The sequence below is a fragment of the Marmota monax genome, unplaced genomic scaffold (assembly GCF_021218885.2).
Source record: "Marmota monax isolate L192 unplaced genomic scaffold, Marmota_monax_Labrador192_F-V1.1 WCK01_AAM20220418_F8-fsc00024, whole genome shotgun sequence".
In the NCBI taxonomy this organism is placed as follows: domain Eukaryota; kingdom Metazoa; phylum Chordata; class Mammalia; order Rodentia; family Sciuridae; genus Marmota; species Marmota monax.
In genome coordinates this window covers 21,381,339-21,404,811 of record NW_026695224.1, presented here as the reverse complement: position 1 = coordinate 21,404,811, position 23,473 = coordinate 21,381,339, and the positions used below count along the sequence as shown (strand labels likewise).

The 23,473-nt window shown below is 36.0% G+C and overlaps 1 protein-coding gene across 6 annotated transcripts in view; it reads right to left on the bottom strand.

Moving 5' to 3' along the window:
• Positions 1 to 5,417: 5,417 nt before the first annotated feature.
• Positions 5,418 to 23,473, bottom strand: part of Nfat5 (nuclear factor of activated T cells 5) — a 109,141-nt gene continuing 91,085 nt past the window's right edge. For 5 of the 6 annotated variants that reach the window (XM_046434988.2, XM_046434990.2, XM_046434991.2 and 2 more), the window contains 5 exons: positions 23,318 to 23,398; positions 18,366 to 18,514; positions 15,183 to 17,679; positions 14,056 to 14,299; positions 5,418 to 13,267 (listed from right to left, as the gene is read on the bottom strand). In XM_046434988.2, coding sequence (XP_046290944.1) covers positions 14,064 to 14,299; positions 15,183 to 17,679; positions 18,366 to 18,514; positions 23,318 to 23,398 — 2,963 coding nt within the window. In that variant the 3' untranslated portion in view covers positions 5,418 to 13,267; positions 14,056 to 14,063. The remainder of the gene's footprint in view (positions 13,268 to 14,055; positions 14,300 to 15,182; positions 17,680 to 18,365; positions 18,515 to 23,317; positions 23,399 to 23,473) is intronic. The other variant, XM_046434989.2, reaches the window with a different exon arrangement.

The following is a 23,473-nucleotide window of genomic DNA, read 5'->3' as shown; positions in this document are numbered from 1 at the left end:
TCAAGGAAAAACAGGCTATAAACAAATGCCTTAGGGTAAGTTATCTATTTTGATTTGTTCAACCAACAGGCTCATCACTCTTTTAGGCACTAGGGACTAAGCAGTGAATTAAGTGCTTGTCCTCTGGAATTGCATTCTTGTGAAGAAAGGTATTTAACAAATGTATCAGGTGGTGAAAAATGCTCAGAAGTAAAAGAGGGCATAGGGATGGGATAGAGGGATAAAGGGAGTTTTATTTTATATAGGACAATCAAAAAAAAAAAAAACTTTTCCAAAGCCAGGCACAGCTTTATTTATGATCCCAGTAAGATCATAAATTCAAAGGCAGCATCAGCAATTTAGCAAGGCCCTATGTAACTTAGCAAGAACTTGTCTCAAAATTAAAAAAAAAGAGGCTGGGGATGTGGCTCAGTGGCTAAGCACCCATGGGTTCAATCCCCAGCACCAAAAAACATGAATGAATAAATAAATACAAACCTTTCCCATAAGACCACACTTGAGTAAAGAAGACTTGATAAAGTGAGAATGAGAAGTGAAACAATAGCTATGTGAAGTGCCATCCAGGCAGGATGGATGACCAGTGTAAACCCTGGAGGCAGGAGCCTGCAGAGTCATGTTTTGTTTGTTTTTTGTTTTGGGGTAATGGGGATTTAACTTAGGGATACAATGACTGATCCATGTCCCCAGCCCTATTTTGTATTTTATTTAGAGACAGGGTCTCACTGAATTGCTTAGCAAGCCTCACATTTTGCTGAGGCTAGCTTTAAACTCACGATCCTCCCGTCTTCCAAAGGCTGTCCCAAGCCTTTGGAATAATAGGTGTGCACCACCAAGCCTGGCCAGAGTCCTGTTTGAGACAGAGAAAGGGGGAAATTGGCAGGTCAGCCAATAGCTGAGGTCAAGAGCACATAGACCCTTACAAGCAATTTAAGAATAAGGATAGGAAGTCCATGAGGGTTTTGAGCAGAGGGTAACAGATCTGACTTTTGTTTAAAAGGGTAATTCTGATTAGTAAGTGAGGCATTAAATGGAAAAGCAAGGATAGAATCAAGGAGACTTGCTGAGTTGTTGTTGCAATAATCTGGGCAACAAATGCTCTGGACTAGGGTTATAGCAATAGTTGTGTTGAGCAGTAGATATATTTCAAAGGTTGGGGTTACAGAATTTGATAATGGATTGGATCCAGGACAAGTTCCAAAACTCCAAGGTATTTTGGCCTAAGTAATTAGAATGAAGAAGGGGGTGGGATCAGATTTTTTGCTTCAGACTCCTTGTATTTGAGATTAAGACAGTTGGCTCAAGCTGACATAGGCAGTGGGATATCAGAAATCCAGAGTTAAGGGAGAAATTAATGGCTAGAGATATACTGAACCAGAGAGATCTTATGATTGATCTCAAAGGATCTTCAATGTTAGGAGGTCAAGATGAGAGTAAAAAAGAGTAGCCACATATGGTATGCTGAAAAACCAGAAAAGTATCAAGAAGGGAGTGATCAAGTGTGTCATGTATTGCTGAAAAGCCGCGTAAGATGAAGTTTAAAAGGCCACTGGATTTGGCATTGAAGAAGCCATTCCTTGGTGCTTTTGACAAGTTATTTCAGTAGAATGGTGAGATGAAAGCCTGACTGGAATGAGTCCAAGAGAAAATAGAAGAGCAGTGGAAATAGTTTGGAAGGGGATATATGATCAAATAAAATTATTTATTTGGTTTTTAAAAAGACGAGACAGCAAATTTACATGCCAATGGGAAAACAGAAAGTTTTGATGCTGAAGATACTTCAAAGAATATCTTTCAAAAGATATTCTTTGCTTGTATAAAGCAAAACTATATAGTATTTAGTGCAAAGAGCGATTAGGACTAGTGATACTAATTCAAGGTAAGACTTATAAGAGTAATTCAACATGGATTAACTTGCTTAACTCTTGAACCAACCCTATGAGGAGGGCTTTCCACTGTTTCCACTTTATAAAAAAGGAAATTGAGGAATGGAGGTTACACAGTAGGGTGTGGGAACACAGGCTCAACCTACAAGTAGGTAAACTCAAGAACTGGGAAACAAGGCTCAACATATAGTTGGGTAAACTCAAGAGCTCGTGTTTTTACATACTAGAATGCATCAGCAGAAGCAGAGATGATGGTGTCATGAATTACAGCACAAGAGTACCAATCAGTACTTCTTTTGTAAGCTTCTGTGGCTGCTGAGAATCTTACAAGATGACAGAGGAGGATTCTTAGCACCTTGTGGATTAAAACTGAACAGTTAGGTGAAGGAGATGGGGGAAGAGGATGAAGAAGTACTGGGGAACACAATCTATCAAATTATGTTATATTGATGTACAAATATACCACAATGAATCCTTATTTAGACATGTAATATATACACAATCACAATGCATTAATTAAAATAATAATAATGGAAGGGAGGTCAGTAGAATACAGCAAGTGGATCAAGGGAGGGAAGAGAGAGAAAGGGAAGATACTGGGGAATGAGACTGATCAAATTGTTATGTGCATGTATGAACACTGCATAATGAATCTCACTGTCTGGTATAATTATAATGCACCAATAAAACAACTGGAAAATTACCTTTCTTATTTTGGACACAGCGCTTAAATTGTGTAACAAGAAATTGCATAAGCATTTTTGGCAGCCACGATCCCTTATAATCCCATCTTTGGATCAGTGTTCCGCCCACATATGCTATTTTTTGGATCAAAGTATAATTTTATATTTGTATTTATCAAATTTCATTATTACTCCTTTTTAATATTGTTGGAAGTCAATAAATACTGACATAAAACTTACTTAGGGGGCTGGGGATGTGGCTCAAGTGGTAGCACGCTCGCCTGGCATGCGTGTGGCCCGGGTTCGATCCTCAGCACCACATACAAACAAAGACGTTGTGTCCGCTGAAAACTAAAAAATACATACTTTCTCTCTTTAAAAAAACAAAAGGAAAAACCTTATTTAAAAAAAAAAATAAAATAAAACTTACTTAGGCAACTTTTTACTTTCTTTTTTTTTTTTTTTTGTATGTGTGTATGGTGCTAGGGATTGAACCCAGGGCTTTATGCCTTAGAGGTAAGCACTCTACCAACTAAGCTATATCCCCAGCCCCAAAGGGCAACATTTTTTAAATACACATATGGCCTCCTAAATGGCAACTCAATTAGATGTATACATTTGAATGTAATAAAATTATCTATATTTGAAAAGATATAAGCATAATGTCTAAAGCAGTATCTCTTAAGCTTGTTTTGTTTATTTGCAGTGTTGGGGATTGAACCCAGGGCCCTGCACAGGTTAGGCAGGTATTCTATATATATACTAAGCTACATCCCCAGCTCCTTTATTTCAAATATTTTTTAATTGTAGTTGGACACAATACCTCTATCTATCTATCTATCTATGTATCTATCTAATCTATCTATGGTGCTGAGTATCGAATCCAGGGCTCCTGCATGTGCTAGTCACGTATTCTACCGTTGAGCCACAACCCCAGCCCTCACCAGTCAGTTCCTTTTAAACAAAATTTTATTTTTAGAAAGGTCTTGTTAAGTTACCCAGGCTGACCTTGAATTTGCAATCCTGCCTCAGCCTCCTGAGGCAATTATAAGTATGCACCTAGCTTAAGCTTTTTTACATACTATGTTCATGATATACATGTATCCTCTATAGTACAAATAAAGTTTTTCTTATAATCTGGTAGGTATTCTTTTCAGTGATAGGGATAGATCCCAGGGCCCCACACATGCTAAGTACTCTACCTCAGAGCTACTTACTCAGCCCACTATTACACATAAATTTTTTTTTTAGAGGGAATTTTAATATTTATATTTTTTTCCAGTGGACACAACATCTTTGTTTGTATGTGGTGCTGAGGATCGAACCCGGGCCGCACGCATGCCAGGCGAGCGCGCTACCACTTGAGCCACATCCCCAGCCCCGTTTTTTTTTTTTTTTTTTTAGTATTTTTTTAGGTTTAGGGGGACATATATATATATATATTTTTGTACTGGGAATGAACTCAGGGGCACTCGACTACTGAGCCAATCCCTAGCCCTATTTTGTACTTTATTTAGAGATAGGGTCTCACTGAGTTGCTTAGCGCCTGCCTTTTCTTTTATTTGTTTAGTTTTTTAGGTGGACACAATATCTTTATTTTTATGTGGTGCTGAGGATCAAACCCAGTGCCTCACACATGCCAGGTGAGCACGCTACCACTTGAGCCACATCTCCAGCCCCAGCACCTGCCTTTTCTGAGACTTGCTTTGAACTTGAAAAAATCCTCCTGACTCAGCCTCAGGATCCACTGGGATTACAGGCATATGCCACCACGCCCAGCATTTTATTTTATTTTTATGTGGTGCTGAGGATCAAACCCAGTGCCTCATGCATGTTAGATGGGCACTCTACTACTGAGCCACAACCCCAGCCAACATAAATGTTTTTTTAAAAAAAATTATTATTATTATTTTTTAAGTTGTAGATGGACACAATACCTTTATTTTTATGTGGTGCTGAGGATCAAACCCCGTGCCTCACACATGCTAGGTAAGCGCTCTACCACTGAGCTACATACAACTCCAGCCCCCAAAGCTCATTGACTTGTTTCTATTTTTTGGTACTAGGGATTGAACCCAGGGTTGTTCTATGACTGAACTACATCCCTACTCCTTTGTATTTTGACACTGAGTCTTCAGGTGGGCACAAAGTAACTATTCAAGAAAATTTCTATATTTCATATCTTTCCACATGTCTCAGCTTCCCACTATGATTACAGGTGTGCCACTGGGCCTGGCTGAAATCCTTGAGTACAACTAGTAGCAATATGTATCACACTCTGGTAAACAATAATTTATATATACGGAAATAACTACCAAAAGAATAAAAAGGGATTACCTCTGGGTATGGGACTGAAGAGTAGGGAAACTTGGTTTTCATCAACAGTACCTTCATGTGTATGTACTGCTTTATTAAACATAAAACATTTAGCTGGGCATGTGGCTTATGCCTATAATCCCAGCTATTCAGGAGGCTGAGGCAAGAGGATCACAAGTCCAAGACCAGCCTAAACAATTTAGGGACACCCTGTCTACAAATAAAAAAATACAAGGACTGGGGATATAGCTCAATGACAAAGGAACCCTTGGGTTCAATTTTCAGTACCAGACAAACTAAATATAAAACATTTAAACTAAGAAAAACAAACATAAAAATTCTGTCATACTGTCATTTGTACTCTGCCTAGCAAAATGTATGATAGGCACAAAATAACTACTCAAGAAGATTTCTATATCTCATATACCTTTCCTAATGATTTAATAATTTCAACCACATATTCATGTTCTCAAAATTGACATTCACGCGCACACACATAATTATGAGGAAAAAAAGAATGTTACCCACTGCAAAATGAAAACTTTCATTTTTTATTTTTGACTGCAGCTGTTTACAGAAATATAGTTGCGAGTATACAAATGTTCCAATAGAAGCAAAATATCTTTTTAATATTTAACAAGTTATCACAGATAGCTAAAAACGCAGATGCAAATGAAATTCCCCCAGAGAACAAACTGAAAATATCTGGTGTCAGTGCTCTGAAATCCCAACTATGAAAGCCATATACACAAAAATGTAACCTTTATATCATTGCAGGACAATGGAAGAAGGCAGTTCAGTGGTTGATCAGTGTGCTCAAGCAAATACAATTAAAAATTTTAATGGCAGAATGGTAGCTAAACCACTTCAGAACAAATTATTGAAATATTTGTAGTACATTTATTAAGAGACTAAGAAGTGAATGAAACTCAGTAAAAGTTGTGCAAAAAGTAGCAACCACTTGGAGCTTATCATTAGATGTAAGGAAATGAGGTGAGCAGATACATTCATTAGATCAAAAGAAATTAGCTCAAGTTCATTTGAATTGGTTTATAATCAGTAAGGTCACAATGATTTCAGTGCAGGACAGTTCTTTATTGGACACAGAAATATGATTCCAAATCCACCTTCAAATATCTGAGATCTGTGTGTATGCGTGCGTGCATGTGTGTGTTGTCCTGAGGTTCATTAGCTAAAGTAAGAAGCAGCAACAAGCAGTCCCTAAAACCAGGCAATGACTTATGCGTGGGTTGTGTGTGTGTGTGTGTGTGTGTGTGTATGTGTGTGAACTGATGTGAGTGAGCAAGTGGGATGATATGGTTAAATAGAATTTTTAAAGGATGTATCACAAATTGGGGTTGAACAGAATTGTGGCAGAATGCTTTGGGTACAGGAATACATTATGCAATAAGGTGAGGAATAAAAAAGGAGGAATGTAACTAGAGCATCTCCCAACAGTTTGCCTATGTATTTGCCAGCACCATGTATAGAGTAAGCCACTTCATTTCCACTGCTACTGTTATGGAAAGACAGCAGTGGCGAATTTTAGAAGTGAATATACATTTAGTTTTATACTGAAAAGTTAATTTTTGTTTCAGGAATTAATTAATTGGTGATTTGTAAACAGTGAGTTTAGAGTAATTATGGAGGTACTGAATTACACAAGGAAATAAAAATGAATAAATCTATTTATCTTGTGGTTAGTTTATATTTAACATGATTCATACAACTGGGAAGGGAGAAATGCCCAAATTATACAATGTGTTATCTTATTTAATATTTATCTTAGTAAATAACTCTTACTGAAGCATAAGCTTCTAGAATAGCTATATCTTTAATGTAATATTCTTATACCAAGCAAGCTACTTTTAAAGAAGTTTTACTTATTACAAGTTACATAAGGTGCTATGTTGATCTGGCCAGCCATCTTACTTACTATCTCAGATACAAATATAATAACAAGGAATGATAATTTTGTTCTGAGAGTTGGTCTAGCCAGAGACAAATTGTGGTCTGCTGGTAAAAGTAAGAGGCAATGAAAATAAAGTTTGTATTACACTGCCCACAATGTACCCATTTTATGGATAAACAGAAGACTTTAGCACCCATCAATTATTTTAGCTACTTAAATGTCAACAATTAAAAAGAAACATAGAACACTGCACCTATATATATTTAAATCAGTCATTTAATGTAAACTTTGTGGTAAGTGGTAGGAAAATGCCAAACTAAGTTAACTGAATTATCAATTACTACACTAATTGCATATGTACATAAAATGTGTATTTTATAGGCAACTAAGAATTATCATTGCCAATAAATGATTACAGGTAATCATGTTAGGCTAAATTTACATAAATAATAATAATGTATAACTTTATTAGTGGGAAAATAAACTTTCTTGCTCTCACTAGATATCGTTTTTTCCACTGATTCTCAAATTTCAGTGTGCATCAGAATCATTAGGCAAGCTTGTTACAGACTGCTGGGCTTCATTCCAGAATTCCTGATTCAGTATGTCTGGGATAACTAGCTTCCAGCTGATACTGATGCTAGCTGGTGGGCTGAGGACTATATTTTGAGAACCACTGGTTTACATAAACTATACTTATAGAAAACTATACACTAAAATGTTCCTATATACATGACACAAAATATACAGGAAGGGGGTTAGTTTTAGTTTTAATTAACTCTCAAATATATAGGTTAAAATGATGTGCTAAAGTGTAGTAATTTCTCCCTACAGTTACATTTCAAAATCTTAAAACCTACTATAAAGTCAATTTAGAAAATATCCACATACCAAGTCAGCTATCCAAAATAAAAGGGGACAGAGTATTCTAAATAGTTAAAGATGTATTCATAAAGAAGGAATCATTACTATGTAGCATTCTTGGCTTCTTTGGAATGATTAAAGTGCATTATGTCAATAGGGCATTAAGAATACTGCATAAACGTTTGCAGTCTTCAGTGCCACTAACAGTCACAAAATTACCTGCATGGGGAAAGCAGCTCTACTCCAGAGGTACTTCTGTCCTGACCTGTTGCTTGTGGCCCTTTCTTCAAGCACCACCCCATGGTAAGGAGCTGAAACAGAAGTAAAATTAACAAAACCAGGACACTCCAAGTGTATCTTGTAGGAAGGAAATTATCATCTTAGGTCTGAAGGAACTCAATATATAATTTCTTCTGACATTAATTTACTTAAGCAAATAACTGAGGTTCTAATGGGCAAGAAGTAAACTTCTTTGCTGCTTAGTTAAGAAAATTGACATTACCCAACCTCTGTTTTAGTGATTTTATTTCATCATCTAATTAAGATAGGAAAAGATGTTTAAATAGTTCCTTCTTGAAATTTAACTATATACAAAATTTCATTAGTTTTCTGATAAGAACTATTATCAGTTGATTGATATGAAGAATGAAGATATATATATATATATTTGTTGTTGTTACTGGGGATTGGACGGACCCAGGGGTGCTACAGTTAATTTATATAAGCCTAAAGAGTATAATTCTGTCATCTTTCATTTACTCTCCCTAAAAGATCGATTCTAGTAATGCCATCTTTTCTGCTATTCTTAAGCCAAAGGAATTTATGAAGTTGTTTTCTATGGTGGTCAAAAAATGGAGGAAAGAATGGCTAAATGGAAAAAGTGAAAGTTGGGACCTATTAAAGTCAGGTTTTTACATGGTTGTGGCAAAGGAAAAATACTATTATAAAAAGGGGGCACTCTTAAGGTAAAAAGGCACTTTTCCATAAACATTTAATCTAGATATAAAATATTAATGTAAAAATATCCTGTAATAGTAAGTAAAAACATAATTTTATCAATAAACAAGGTTTAGAATGGCATGAAATAAAGAGATTAAAAAAAATAACTGGAGTACTGAGACAACTCATGAATGATACATATTACTTTGATATATACTGTGTTATGAACATTATAATCAATTTAGCTCTAATGTCACAAACAGACAGAAGGGAAAACCTCTTCTGAATATGTTATGAGAGTCTACTATTCCTCTTACTAGGGTATATACTCTGAGTTCTTTTTCTTTTTTTGGTGATGCTGGGGATCAAATCCAGGGTCTCTTACCTGCTACCACTGGGTTACAATCTCAGCTCTGAGTTAGTTTCTAATGTATCTGCTGAATTACACACACTTGCTTTTACTGAGTTCTTCCAAATAACCAAAAGCCTACAGATAAGATGGCCATTAGGATGAAACCTATGTTCAAGATACAAAATAAGGGTAACAGGTCTCATGTAATTTTCAACTAGGAAGTAGATATCACAACAGAAATTTTCAACAGAAAAATAAAAATTTCACAGATCACTCCTAGTAAATATTTATAACAATGCTGAATTTAAGAATTTAATTATTAAATCTTTTATTCTGAACTCATATGTTGATGCATCTAACAGATTTCAGTTTTCCAAAACAAACCATTTATAATGGCTGAAAAAATAAAAAAGAATAATTATAATAGTTCTGGAGGGACACAGATACAATTTCTTCCTCATTTCCTTTGACAGTATTTTTTCCAAGGTTGATTAGCCAAGGTTCTGATGGGTAAGAAATACACTGTAATGAAACTGTAGACTATATAGCACATATGTTATTACAAAAAAGAAAAGAAAAGAAAGGAAGAAAGGATGGAAGGAGAGAAGGATGATCCCTCTATAATAAACAAAGCCCTTTAAAAACCTGTTCTACGGAGACAATAGACTTGCACTGACTAAATAATATGATACTCTAATCACAAAGGTAATAATGATAAAGCTCAGAAGCAAAGTATAACTATTAACTATTTTTTCCCATTGGTTTGGATAAATAATGGAATGGTAATAAGGAATTAAATACACATACAAACACACACACACACACAGAGAGAGAGAGAGAGGGAGAGAGAGAGAGAGAGAGAGAGATAAGCTCCAAGCATTTATGTGAATTGCTAAAAGCAAGAACAATTCAATGTACCAATACAAAGAAATACAATGTGGTTCACAGTTTATTTAGGTCCTTCTGCCATAAATAAATTTAATAAATTGTTGTTTCCAAGGTCTTAGCTGGCTTACTGAGTCTCCCTCATGTGTAGCTCTAATTTGTAACAGTAATTTGGAAACAGTAATTAGCACACATATCAACCACTGAGCTAACTCTTCAATAAAGACAAATACTCTTTGTAACCAAATCATATATTCAGAATGTTGTACTTAACATTGACCTTTCGGGGTAAGGAACATTTAACAATGTAAAAAACAAAACAAAACAAAACTATCATTATTGATTAAGAATATGGTAGCATAGCACAGCCCTTGTATAAATAACCACAAGATTTATGAGAATAAAAATTGGGGTTTCTGCCTTCATCCAATCAAACCACTACAGTTCAGGTTTATGTTCTGTTCTAAACTTAGATATTACAAAACAGAAAATTGGTCCCAGTGACTTGGCATTGCCAATCAGCATAAGAATAAAACCCCTTGCTAAACCACAGAACAGACTGAAGTCACCACACAAGCCAGTCTTCTTGCCACTACTTTAGCCATGGTACAGTATTAACAACATTCTAATGGGAACTTGATGAACAAATAGACTTCCTTAGTCTCCTATATGATATCAGAAAAAAATTCACAATATTGAGAAGTAAACATTTTTAAAAAATTTCTACTACTACTATTTTTCTATTTATTCTTTTAATACCTCTGGGTTTGTTTTCTCTGACATTATTCTCTAGGGTTAGAGTTTTACATTTTAAAACAAGCACTGGATTGTGTGGTTGATCCTTCTCACAACCTGAACTATATTTGGTGATTTACTCCTGATAGGGACCTGGGGAAAAGAGATATACTGAGGAAAATACTTTTGGTTCAGAGAATTTATAAAGTAGCTCTGGATATTACAAGATGGGGAAAATGTTATTAAAATTACAAACATAATTTTTTTAGTGTTTTTATAAATAAAAGGCATAGAATACAGAAAGCCAATTAATAATAACAATAACAACAATAATAAAATATTAAATATATAGTGAGCAAAGACTGAATGGCTCATTCTTATGAAACACCATTTGATACAACTGCCTCAATATGTTTCCTTACTCTTTACCATTTTGCTGAGATCCAGCGAACACACAATAAGCTAGCTGCCTTTAGCCCACTAATAACATCAAGGAACTGCCTGATGGAATGGCTACAGATGAACAGGTCATTTGTTTCAAAAGGTACTTAAATATCTCAATAAAGACATAACAAACCCACCCCCCCTCACTGTTATCAGACGCCACGTTGTGGTAGAACATCAGACAAACTCACAAATTTACCACAAAAATGTGTGGCAAAAAAAGAATAGTTTATATATATGTATATATATAAATTTCTATATTTATGCCAATGTACTCACTCAGTACAAATAGCAAAATAGTATACCATTTCCTAAATACAAAATATAGCTTTCCAAAAAAATGAAACACACATTAGATATAAACCATCCAAAACTTGAACGATTGAAAACTGTATTCAAAATTAAATGACCCAGAGTAGGTCTCTTTCTGAAAAGTTCCCTTCATATCGGCAAGAAGCCTGTACTACTGAAAACGTAATTCAATGCCTCTCAATCAGAGAGAGAAGAGAAAGAAAGAAAGAAAGGGTTTGGGGTGGAAGAAAGAATATATGACAATAAGAGAAAAAAACAAATTAGAAGAGCACATTCAAAGAACAAAAGAAGACCATCATGAAAAGGGGTTATATTTGGCTGTATAAACAAAACCAAACACCATGATTCTACAGTTCAACTAAATATATAGGATAGAAAAAGAACAGAAAAGTAGCCTTTAACAACAATTAACAGGCTATTTTTTTTTTTTTACACTTAAAAGAAAAGGACAAGGATATCAACACACAGAAGCCACACACACGTTGGCCTTACACTGCATTGACAGCTTTCCACAAGCCAAAAGGAAGAAGAGACATAAGCACGTGTCCAGACACAGATGGTAGAAGCAGGCATCCCATGGGTGGCAAGAACACCCAAAACTGTGTAACTAATGCTACAACTGCAAGTTCTGGAGTGTGTTATTTTGCTCTTTATAGATGTAACACGAGTTAATTCTTCATTTTAAGTCAATGATATGACCCTGTAAAGCCTAAGGCTTGTGGGAACCATCAGGTAAGTGACCATTTCAAACTATAAAGCACTGAGGTGACAAGTGAATTATACTCACTGCAGCTCAGGGAGAAGTAACGTTTCAAGAAATTTTAGTTTGCCTTTTTTTTTTGTAAATGAAAATTTATTCTGTTTTCTATTAGAAGGAAAATTTTAAAGACTTCAGAACAGCACCGTTCATGGAAAAAAAAAATACATTGTTTTCTCAGGAATCAACTTCCAATAATTCCTAAAAGAGGACTCCTTGCCCTGTGCTGCAGGATTGCTAGGTCACCTTGAATCAAAATGGCCTTTTCCTTTAAGTTGCTACAGGGTCACAAAGCCAGTAGTGTATTAACAGTTATCTAAAATAAAGTGAAAAATGAGGTGGAAAATAATACAGATGCATATAAAAAGGAAATACCAGCCAAAGACTAGATTAAGAAGAAACAGACTCAGATGACTCTGTCAGTTTAAACTACTGTAGGAGGATATTAGAATATAATTTACCATGTATTACCCCCTTCATTTCTCACAGAGCAAAATAATGATTTTTCTATACAGTTATGGCTAAACCCCTTAGTGAAAACACAGAGAACTAACAACTCTTTGAAAAATAAAATCAATAGCATTCCAGCTGTCTCCATTTTTGTGTGTTATCTGCCTTTGCATTTAATCAAGTCTGTAGAATTTTTATTACAGCTCACTTGTCAGAATCTTACCCCTTCAGTTTCTCCATAAAAACTGAAAAAGATTTCTTCACTTTGGCCAACAGCTGTGCTTTTCATAGTGAAAAAAATCACAGCCTTTATTATTATTGAATTTTACTTTTTTATAAGCCATTACTTGACTAAAATAATGCAGGAAAGAAAATAATGAAGAATAAAAGTAAACATGACAATTATTATTTCCTAATAGCAATAATAACTGAGTGGTCCAGTCTTGAATTTAAATTGTACTCTTTTAAGAGAAATTACAACTAGGAAAATAACAATTCTGTCAGCTGGAAACTCAAATAGATTCTCAGTCATCATTGTTATCAGGAATAAAAAATAAGATGTTAACATTGATGGCTAATCACTGCAACAGGTAGCACAGGTGTGCTCTTTTGCAGTCAGAGTAAAATCTATCCATTTACTCAAGTACAATTTTTCATATTGTTTTGTTTTAGTAATCTTCATAAAACTACAAGTTTGCAGGACATCTTGGAATCACGGTATTCTTCATGGAATTTCTAAAAAAGAAAAAAAAAGTTTTATTACCTCACTAGCAAAGGAAAACATTTATAAAGTGTCACTGGAAATGATTCCAAAGTGAATTACAGTATTATAAATGAATCTTTATCATATTTGTTCTTCAAAAAACATCTGTAACTCAGTTTTTGGTTTTTTTTTCAGTGCTGCAGATTGAACCCAGGGCCTGTGCATGTGAGGAAAGCACTCTACCAACTGAGCTATATCCCCAGCTCTTAATATTTTTTGAAGAAAGGAGAAATGAGACATGACCATATTCAATATATAATAAAAGGGAAATACAATTTTCATTCATTAGATATTCTGTCATCCCAAGGTAAAGAAACTTAGAGATAAAAGGAATGCCCAATATTAACAATATAACCATAAACTACCATTCAAATTGCATGGGTTGCTGTTCTTGATTCATTGGGGCCATATAAAAAAAGTGCCATCAGCCAGGCACAGAAGGTGCACACCTGGAATCACAGAGCTTGGAAGGCTGAAGCAGGAAGATCACGAGTTCAAAGCCAGCCTCAGCAACTTAGCAAGGTCCTAAGCAACTTGGTGAGACCCTATCTCAAAAAAAAGGGGTGTGTGGGGGGATACTGAGGATTGTCGTTTAGTGCTGGGTTCAATACCTAGTACAAAAAAAAAAGTACTATCTTGGAAAAGTCATATTTAAAAAAAGATTTCAAGTCTAAGCAGTGCTATTACTTAAATCAAATCTGTTGAGAAAATAAGTTATTAATCAATATTTTTCAGTAAGATGCCAACATACAATACTTACATATCCAGTTAAAAGGAGCCAGTCAAGTTGTTCCCTTGGTTTTGTAATGAAACAAGCAAATCAATCTTTTCGATGTTCTGGTTGGTGTTCATAGAAGATGCCAGCGGAGAACTCTCTGGCATTTGCTGAGAAAGAAGTGTTGTCACAGGTGACTGTCCCTCGTTTTGTGGTTGGCCTGGCTGACTTATGGCCATCAACTGATCTGGCAATGTAGCTGGTCCAGAGGTTAAAAGCTGACTACAGTCTGCAGAAACATTAAAAACGGAAGCTACCTGATTAGTTAAGGTTCATGAGAAAATATTTATTAGTTAAGAGAAATTCATTACTGTGTTCACCCAGTATATTACTAAAAATGAGGCACCTAACAATCTAAGAAAAAGGTTTTCGCAGAATGGTACTGGAATTTTTCTTAGGTTTCCTCTCTGCAATATAAAAGCTAGATTGCAGGTGGGTCCCACTCTATCTGGCTTGACTGAGATATTATTCATCATTCTTACTGTATTTTCCTTTCAAGGTTATAACTTGAAATGTCAAACGTACATTTTAATATGTTACCACATTTAATTCTCTCAATACCCTTGTCAAGCAAGTAATATTATCACTGTTTTGGATGTGGAAATTAAGGCCCATAAAATTTGTCCACAATCTCACTATCTTTAATTGGTAGAATTTTGTTTTTTACCCCAGTACTGAGGATAAAACCCAGGGGCATTTTTTTTTAAATATTTTTTTTTAGTTGTAGTCGGACACAATGCCTTTATTTTATTTATTGTTATGTGGATCGATCCCAGAGCCTCACATGTGCTAGACGATTGCTCTACCGCTGAGCCACAACCCCAGCCCCGCCAGGGGAACTTTATCAGATATATCAGAGTTATAGCTCTCTTCTTTTTATTATTTTGAGATAGAGTCTTGCTAAGTTGCCAGGGCTGGCCTTGAACTTGCAATTCTCCTACTTCAGCTTCTAGAGTTGTTGGGATTACAGGCATGCACCATTGTGCCAAGCTAATTGGTAGAATTCTAAATATAATCTATGCTTTTAAAACGACTGCATTTTGCTTCCTTCTAATACTAATAATCATTTGACCATTTCAATTGAATAATAAAAAAGTAGAAAAGTTTCTTACTATTCTGAATGCCAAACAGGAACATTCCTGAAGTCTGCTGAGATGAGCCAGGAGAATTCTGTAGTTGGTTCATTGTACCTCCTGCAGTATTGTGAAATAAAGTAGCTTGTGACTGAGGTGAAGATGTGGCTCCTTGGATTCCAGGCATGTTGTTCTGAGGGGAATAAAGAGGAGACTGCTGCATTTCTTGTTGGTTTATACTGGTCTGCAGAGCAGACATGGATGCTGGAGAGAGGAAGAGTGTTACTTGCTGCTCTTGAGAACTAGATGACCCTTGTACCAACTGAATCTGAGGAGAGCTATGGAATAAGGACGTCTGTGATGACTCAGATTGGTTAGGACCTGGGTTCTGAAGTGAGGAAACTGTGGGCTGATTCTGAAATTGCATGGGTTGCTGTTCTTGATTCATTGGGGCCATATTACTTTGTTGGTGAAAAATTGACTGGCTCTGTTGCTCTTGACTAGCCATTGGATTTTGATTTGGGCTGAATATCATGTTTGGTGGTGGTTGCTTTTGAGATGCTATCGTAGCCATAGTATTCTGATTACTAAATAAAATGCTCTGCTGCTGTTGCTGCTGCTGTTGCTGCTGCTGCTGCTGCTGTTGCTGCTGCTGCTCCTGGGATGAAGAGTTATTCTGCATGGCAACTATTGAGTGTTGTGACTGGAAAATTGCTCCTTGTTGGTTTTGAGGCATTGGATTAGGTGGAAGGGAGCCCAAGGACACCTGAGGCTGAAATAAACCTTGCTGGGAAGGTTGTGCCTGTTCTTGGGATAGCATAGGGGTCTGGATATGTGATATTGAAGCCTGCTGTTGGAAAGCAGCTTGCTGTTCAGTGTTTGACGTTGACTGAAGTGGAGAAATTGAGTTCTGTGCTGCAAAAAATGAAATCTGCTCTTCTTGGGATACTGTGTTAGACTGAAGATTATTCATAGAACTTTGGGAAAGAAATATGTTGGGTGACTGCTGGTCTTGTGCAACTGAAGAACCCTGTAACACAGCGATGGTACTCTGAGAGTGAAACATTGGAGACTGCATTTGTTCAGAGGAAGTTGTAGAAGTTTGACTGTGGACAATAGGATTTGGACTATGAAAAATAGAACCTTGAGTTTCCTGGGAAAGGTTTTGAGCATCAGCAATAGGATTCTGAGGATGAAAAAGTTGAGCCTGTGAATGAGAAGACTGCTGCAGAAAATTCCCAGACTGAAGTGACATCATCTCATTCCCTTGCTGGAATAAACCATTACCTTGTTGCTGGGTACTACTATTCTGAACACTCATCATACTTTTTGTTGATGAAAAAAGGTTAACTTGAGGTTGATTGTCCCCGCTATGTTGCATTTGGACCATGGTCTGAAAGACACTGTTCTGAATCTGTTTTGTTTGTGCTCCAGTTTCTTCACCATCTCCTGAACTTGATGTCTGAAACATGGTAGTGCCAGGGGTTGCAACCTGCTGTGTGGTGGTTGTAGATGTTTCATTTCCAGAAACTGCAGGAGGCGAAGAAAACAATTCACATTGCATTTGCATGTCCTCATTGGTAGGTAGTGCACTCATCATATGAGAAGGCTGCTGGTAAACTGGTGACTGTTGAAGATTTCCATTTGCTGAAGCTGTTGAAGGGAATAACTCTGACTGAATTTGGGCAGCTGCCTGGCAAATGCTCTGCTGCATCTCCATAACCATTGCAGCTGATGATTCCATCACTTGTTGTTGCTGCTGTTGCTGTTGTTGATTTGACAATGTGTTTTCAGTCTGTGGATGAACACTTTCAGCTCTTCCAGGTATTAAATTATCTGGTCTGCTGTGGACTGCGGACTCAGTTGAGGAAAACATGCCAGGGCTTACACTATTTTGAATTTGACTGACTTGTTGAAAAATGTCTGCACTAAGTTGTTCTTGAACATTCTCATTACCATCTGGAGCTGAAAATAAAACTGAAGATAACTGTTGTTGTGCCTCTAAAACTTGTTGGACCAAGTCAACACTTCCACTGCTGCCACTAGTAGTACTTCCTGTAAAACTTCCTGCTTGCAACTGCTGAATAGTATTCTGTAGCTGACTCACACTATTTGGTGATGGAAAAATATTTGATGAAATCTGCTGCTGTAAAGTCTGTGCTTGTTCTTGCAGTGGTGACTGCTGCTGTTGCTGTGACCCCTCAGTGAGTTGTGACAAATTAACTACTGTACCATCTGACTGTAATACTTCTCTAGACTGAGTTTCTCTTGTTTGAAATTGCGTAGCCTGCTGTAGTAGTGCATCACTGCTGGGCAACTGACTAGTTGCAGAAACTGCTGGAAAGGTCCCATGCTGTGAGATGTCCTGTGTTTGGATAGTTGTCAGGCTCTCTGGGTTGTATGCCTTGGGTTGAAGCTGCTGCTTTTCATTTTCAGAGGGTAAGTGAGAAGATGATGGTGATGAAAAGGACCCATTTCCTGCTATGTTAGAGATGTTTTCTAAAGTTTGCTGAGTTGATCCAACTGTCTTCGTAGTCTAAAAAATAAAAATCCCAAATGTTTATATATACATTAAACAAGCATATAATACTTAAAAATAACTACTATTCTAAAAATGTAAGTAGGACCAATTTTCTGAATTACCATTTATAAAACAGGTATAAAACAATGGACTCTCCACGATAACATGGGGTATGATTTTAAAGTACTATAAATAAAGACAGTCAAAGAAGTAGAATAATAATTAGCTGTTGATATGCTCAGACAAATAAAGGATAACAAGGGAACATTAATTCTATGGTTCACAAAGGGCAGACTTCAAAATGCCTCAATTCTGTGGATCTTCAGTGACATTATAGTAGGAAAAAACAAGTGAAAAAGGAAAGGGGAGTGCTGGGGTTGTGGCTCAGCGGTAGAGCGCTTGCCCAGCACGTGCAAGGCCCAGGGTTCAATCCTCAGCACCACATAAAAATAAATTAAATAAAGGTATTGTGTCCAATTACAATTAAAAAATAAATATTAAGAAAAATAAAAGGAATGGAGAGTGATGAGAAGAGACTGGAAACAGATTAACATAAATGTTCCTAATTGTGAAAATGCTTAAAATTAGTTATTTTTATTAATCATATGTAATGCAAAACAAATATGAAAGAAATAGAAAAATAAATAAATACAGCAGTTTTTATAAGGTTCAGATTTGGAGCACTGGTCAATATAACTTACCTTAAAAATAGGGGAAGATCTTTTTTCTGCTGTTACTTCCATTGGAGTAACATCTTCACTCTTAATCATACTGCTCGAAATGAGTGGAGTGATGAGGGCATTGGGTAGAATATTTACCTTATCTAAATTACATCCAGTAGTTTTCATTGCTGCACCCAAGAGAAAAATGAGAGTTTACTTTCTTTTGCACGAGTGGGCAGGGGTGGAGGTGGGTACCAGGGATTGAACTCAGGTACACTGGGCCACTAAGCCATATCCCCATACCTATTTTGTATTTTATTTAGAGACAGGGTCTCACTGAATTGCTTAGCGCCTTTGCTGGGGCTGGCTTTGAACTTTGATCCTCCTGCCTCAGCCTCTGGAGCTGCTGGGATTACGGGCGTGCACCACTGCGTCCAGCTATTTATTTATTTATTTTTTTACATGGTGCTGAGGATTGAACCTATGCCTCACACATGCTAAGCAATTGCTTCTTCTACTGAGCTACAACCCCAGTACTGAGTTCACTTTTTTGTTGTTGTCGTTGTCATATTGAAGATTGAACTCAAGGGAGCTTTACCACTAGGCTACATCCTTAGTTCCTTTCATTTTTTTATTATTTTTTTTTATTTTGAGACAGGTTTTCATTAAGTTGCTGAGGCTGGCCTCAAGCAATCCTTCTGCCTCAGCTTACCAAGTCATTGGGATTAAAGGTGTGTGCCACTGCCCCAGTCCAACATCTGATTTGTGATAGTATTGATATCAGCTGATTTTCTTTTTTCATTCAAGTTATAATTTTCCTGGTTCAGAGTATGACTTTAAATTTTTTGTTTCCTGGCCATTTCGGACATTATGTTAGGAGACTCTTGGTTCTACTTAAGTCTATTTTAGTAGGTAGTTACTTATTTAACTTGTGTAGGTTGTCTCTACTTAAGTGTACTGTAGTTTCAATGACAATTGTTTTCTAAGTCTTATTTTGGTCTGTTGTATTATTCTGGCTCTTCTTGACCTAACTAAAATTCTTTATATACAGAGATACGATAAATGGTGCTCTATATGTGTAATAAGGATTGTAAGCATTCCACTATTGTCTGTATTTTTAAAAAATAATAAAATCAATAAAAAAGATAAGTACTTAAAAAAAAATTCTTTTTTTTTTTTTAACATAACAGTAGAGTGTATTTTGACATTACACATACATAGAGTGTAACTTCCCATTCTTGTGGTTGTACATGATGTGGAGTACACTGGTTGTGTTTTCATATGTGAATTTACGAGAGAGTTATGTCCAATCCATTCTACTGTGTCTTTCCTATCCACCCCTGCCTCCCTCCAGCTGCATTCTTGCTGCTGGTATTGCCTAATGAATGAAAGGTGCTTCCCTGGGCTACCTGATGTCTTTGATGGGAGTGAGAGATGTGGGACTGTAATAACAGAAGGCATTTTTCCTGGTATTTTCTCTGATCTCCCAGTGCCAATAGGCTTCCCAGGTTTCCCATTCTATCACTGCTTGTGCTTCTGGGAGTAGAGAAGCAAGCATATAGGCTGTCTTTTGCCATTTGGTAAAGGCTTGGGAGACTCCAGGCCTGGTTCACTTTTTGCCTCTGGGTTTCATTCTGTCACTGGATGGAAGTTTGAGAGATGCTTGGCCTAGATCTTTCTGCTATTTGGGTAAGGATAAGAAAACCCTGGGGGCTGGGGTTGTGGCTCAGACACAGAGTGCTCATCTAGCATGTGTTAGGCACTGGGTTCGATCCTCAGCACCACATAAAAATAAAATAATGATATTGTGTCCACCTATAACTAAAAGATAAATATTAAAAAAAGAAAAGAAAACCCTGGGCTTGCTAGCACCCCAAGTGCAGACAGAGGGTCTTACTGTTGTCTGGTGTGGAAAAGGGGATGTATTGGCTCCTGGGTTCTGCTGTTGCCATTCCTGCAGACAGACAGACTGATCACTGATGCTAGCATGTGATCTGTAAGTTAGAGGCTAATCTCTGAAATGTAGGAAGGCCCTGTTTCAAAATAAAAAATAAAAAGGACTGGAGATATATCTCAGTGGTAAAGAGTCTCTGGATTTAATTATAAGTACCACAAAAACAAACAAAAGAACCAAAAAAAAAAACAGTTTTCTCTTCTACCCATGCCAAATAATTCAATCCCTAGCACCCAAAATAAATAAATAAATAAAAAGACTTGAAATTTATAAGAGAGGAAATAAGAGAGAGACTTTTGAGGGGAAATTGACGTTTCTACCTCTGTCATTTACTAGCTGTGTGATCTTTTTTTTTTCCCCTGTGGTGCTGAGGATTGAACCCAGGGCCTTGTGCATGTGAGGCAAGCATTCTACCAAACAAACTATAACCCAGCCCTAGCTGTGTGATCTTGAGCAAATCACTTAACCTCTCTAAGCTTTGGTTTACTGCCTATAAAGTGAGGCTGAACTAGATATCTCTATGGTTCCTCAAAACTCCCTAATCTTGCCATACTATTACATCCAGGTAGAGAAAAATAATACTCTCAAATATTTTTCACATTCATCCAATTAACCACTCCCTACAAAGCTAAAAAGAATGCACAGAAATATTTTATTTATCTCTAGGTCCTAAATAGGCATAAGAGTGTTTAAGCAATCTATTTGTTTATATTCAATATACCTGAACCCATATAGATATAGAAAACTTTCTAAAATTTTCCCAAGAAACTGTTGACAACAGTATGTACTGCATACTTCATTTTACTGACTTAAATTACTTTTGTGATAAGGATATATACACAGGTGGGTAAAATTAACTTTAGAGAGAAAACTTTCAATATCTAGCTGTAATATAATCTTTGGGTATCAAGTTCTAAATCATATTGTAATTGATAGCTATTTATAAGAATGAACCTTCAGGGATTATTACCATAACACAAATTTAAAAGACATTTTCACTGCTCAGCCCTCATCGTTAAAGTACAGCTAATTAAATTATCACACAGCATCTTGACATAGTACTAAAGCTATGATTTCAAGGAATCACCAAAATAAGCTATCTGTGGAAAATAATTCCTTTCTGAAAATGATGGCTTTTTAAAAATCAAGAATCTCTATTTAATATCACAGCATTTAAGATGACAAATTTAAAGTTTAAACTGATTAGACAGTTTAATATTCAATTAAATTATATAAATCCTCATAAAATTATTTGTTTATCCTACCTCAACTGATATGGTAATTTTCAAAATAAGAAAGTTTAAATTATTCTGCGTGCAGTGGTACATGCCTACAATTCCCAGCAACTCAGAGGCTGAAGCAGAAGGATCTTAAGTTCCAGGCCAGCTTCAGCAATTTAGTGAGGCTCCCAAGCAACTTCTCAAAATAAAAAAATAAAAAGGCTAGAGGATGGATGGAGCTCAGTGGCATTGCCACAAAGTTCAATCCCTCGTACTAAAAGACAAACAAAAAGTCTGAATTGTGAAAAATACTAATGGGTATAAGTCTGTTTTGTTTTGCTTGCAGTGCTGAGGATCTAAACCAGGGCCTCATTCATGCCAAGCAAACTTTATACCACTGAGCCACATCCCCAGCCCTATGTCTGTTTCTTGTTCTTTTTGGCTAGTAAGATTTTGATCAAAGGATTAATTCATTTATTACTAAAAATTAAACATACCTTTTTAACCTTCAATTCTTAATCTTTATTTATTTATTTTTACGTAGTGCTGAGGATTGAACCCAGGGCCTCACACATGCTAGGCGAGCGCTCTACCATTGAGCCACAACCCCAGCCCTCAATTCTTAATCTTGTTTAAGAAATTCTACATTGGATTAATTATGTTCCACCCAGCCATGAAAGCATCACAAGGAATTTTTAGAGAAAAGACTAGATCCCAAAAGTTTACAATGGATAGGCCATAAGGTCCCTGATATTCTTTACTAATTAATTAATTTTATTATTCAAAATAAACACAATTTGAATGATTTTCGCTCAGATGTATTTACACACTGAAGTTCAATCAATATTTTTTTAGTCCTAGCTAAGTGACCATGGGCAAATTATTTAACCTCTCTAGAGCTTTGGATTCTTTACTTATGAAATAGAAACAATAAGTTACCAATCTCATAGAGTTTAGAAGGTTAAATAATACCTATAAAGAGCTTGGCATATTGCCTACAACTTAATATATGTTCAATAAATGTTAGCTAAAGATGTTTATAGATTTGTGAATTTTTCTTCAGCTGAATTTGATAATCCTGGCAGTTAATTTTGTAGGCAATAATTCCCCATTAAAATACTCTGAAAAATGTTTACCATCAATTAAATTAAATAATAATCAAATTAATTATAATTTATACTGAACCATTACATATATGAATACTAAACTTTACTTCCGAGAATAAAAAAATTTACCGTATTTTATAAAATTGATTTGAGTAAATCATGCTCCTTGAGAATCAAAGACCATTTATTTATCTATCTATCTATTTATTGGTTCAGGAGATTGAACCCAAGGGTACTTTACCATGAGCTACATCCCTAGTCCTTTTATATTCTTATTTATTTATTATTAATTTATTTATTTACATACTGGGGATTGAATGCAGGGACATTTTGTCACTGAGCTACATCCCCAGCCCTTTTTTATTTTTTATTTGAGACAGGTTGCAGAGGACTTTGCTAAGTTGCTGAGGCTGGCTTTAAACTTGCAATCCTTCTATCTCAGCCTCCCGAGCCACTGTGATTACAGGCATGTGCTACTGCACCCAGCTCCAACATCTATTTGTTAAAAAGTTAGGTTTATATGCTGAAAAAAGGACAATATCAAGTTGATAAACAAGTCTCTGCATTTAATAAAATCAAACATTTATTTTATAATGTGGATGATACCCTGCTAAATTTTATAAATACATAAGAGAAAACAAATATTAAAGTTTTCTAGATAAAACAGATAAGATCACCTATTATAATTTTTGAAAAGAATCAACTTGGTACCTTTCATGGCCTCTTCAAAAGAGCAAGGTCTTGCTGGACTAGATATTTCTTTCTTCACATTTACATTCAAAGCACCAGCTGCTGCAATTAAAAAAAGAAGTTCATGTATTTAAAGTATATTCAGCTTAACAAATGTGTATCTTAGAATTCTTTAAT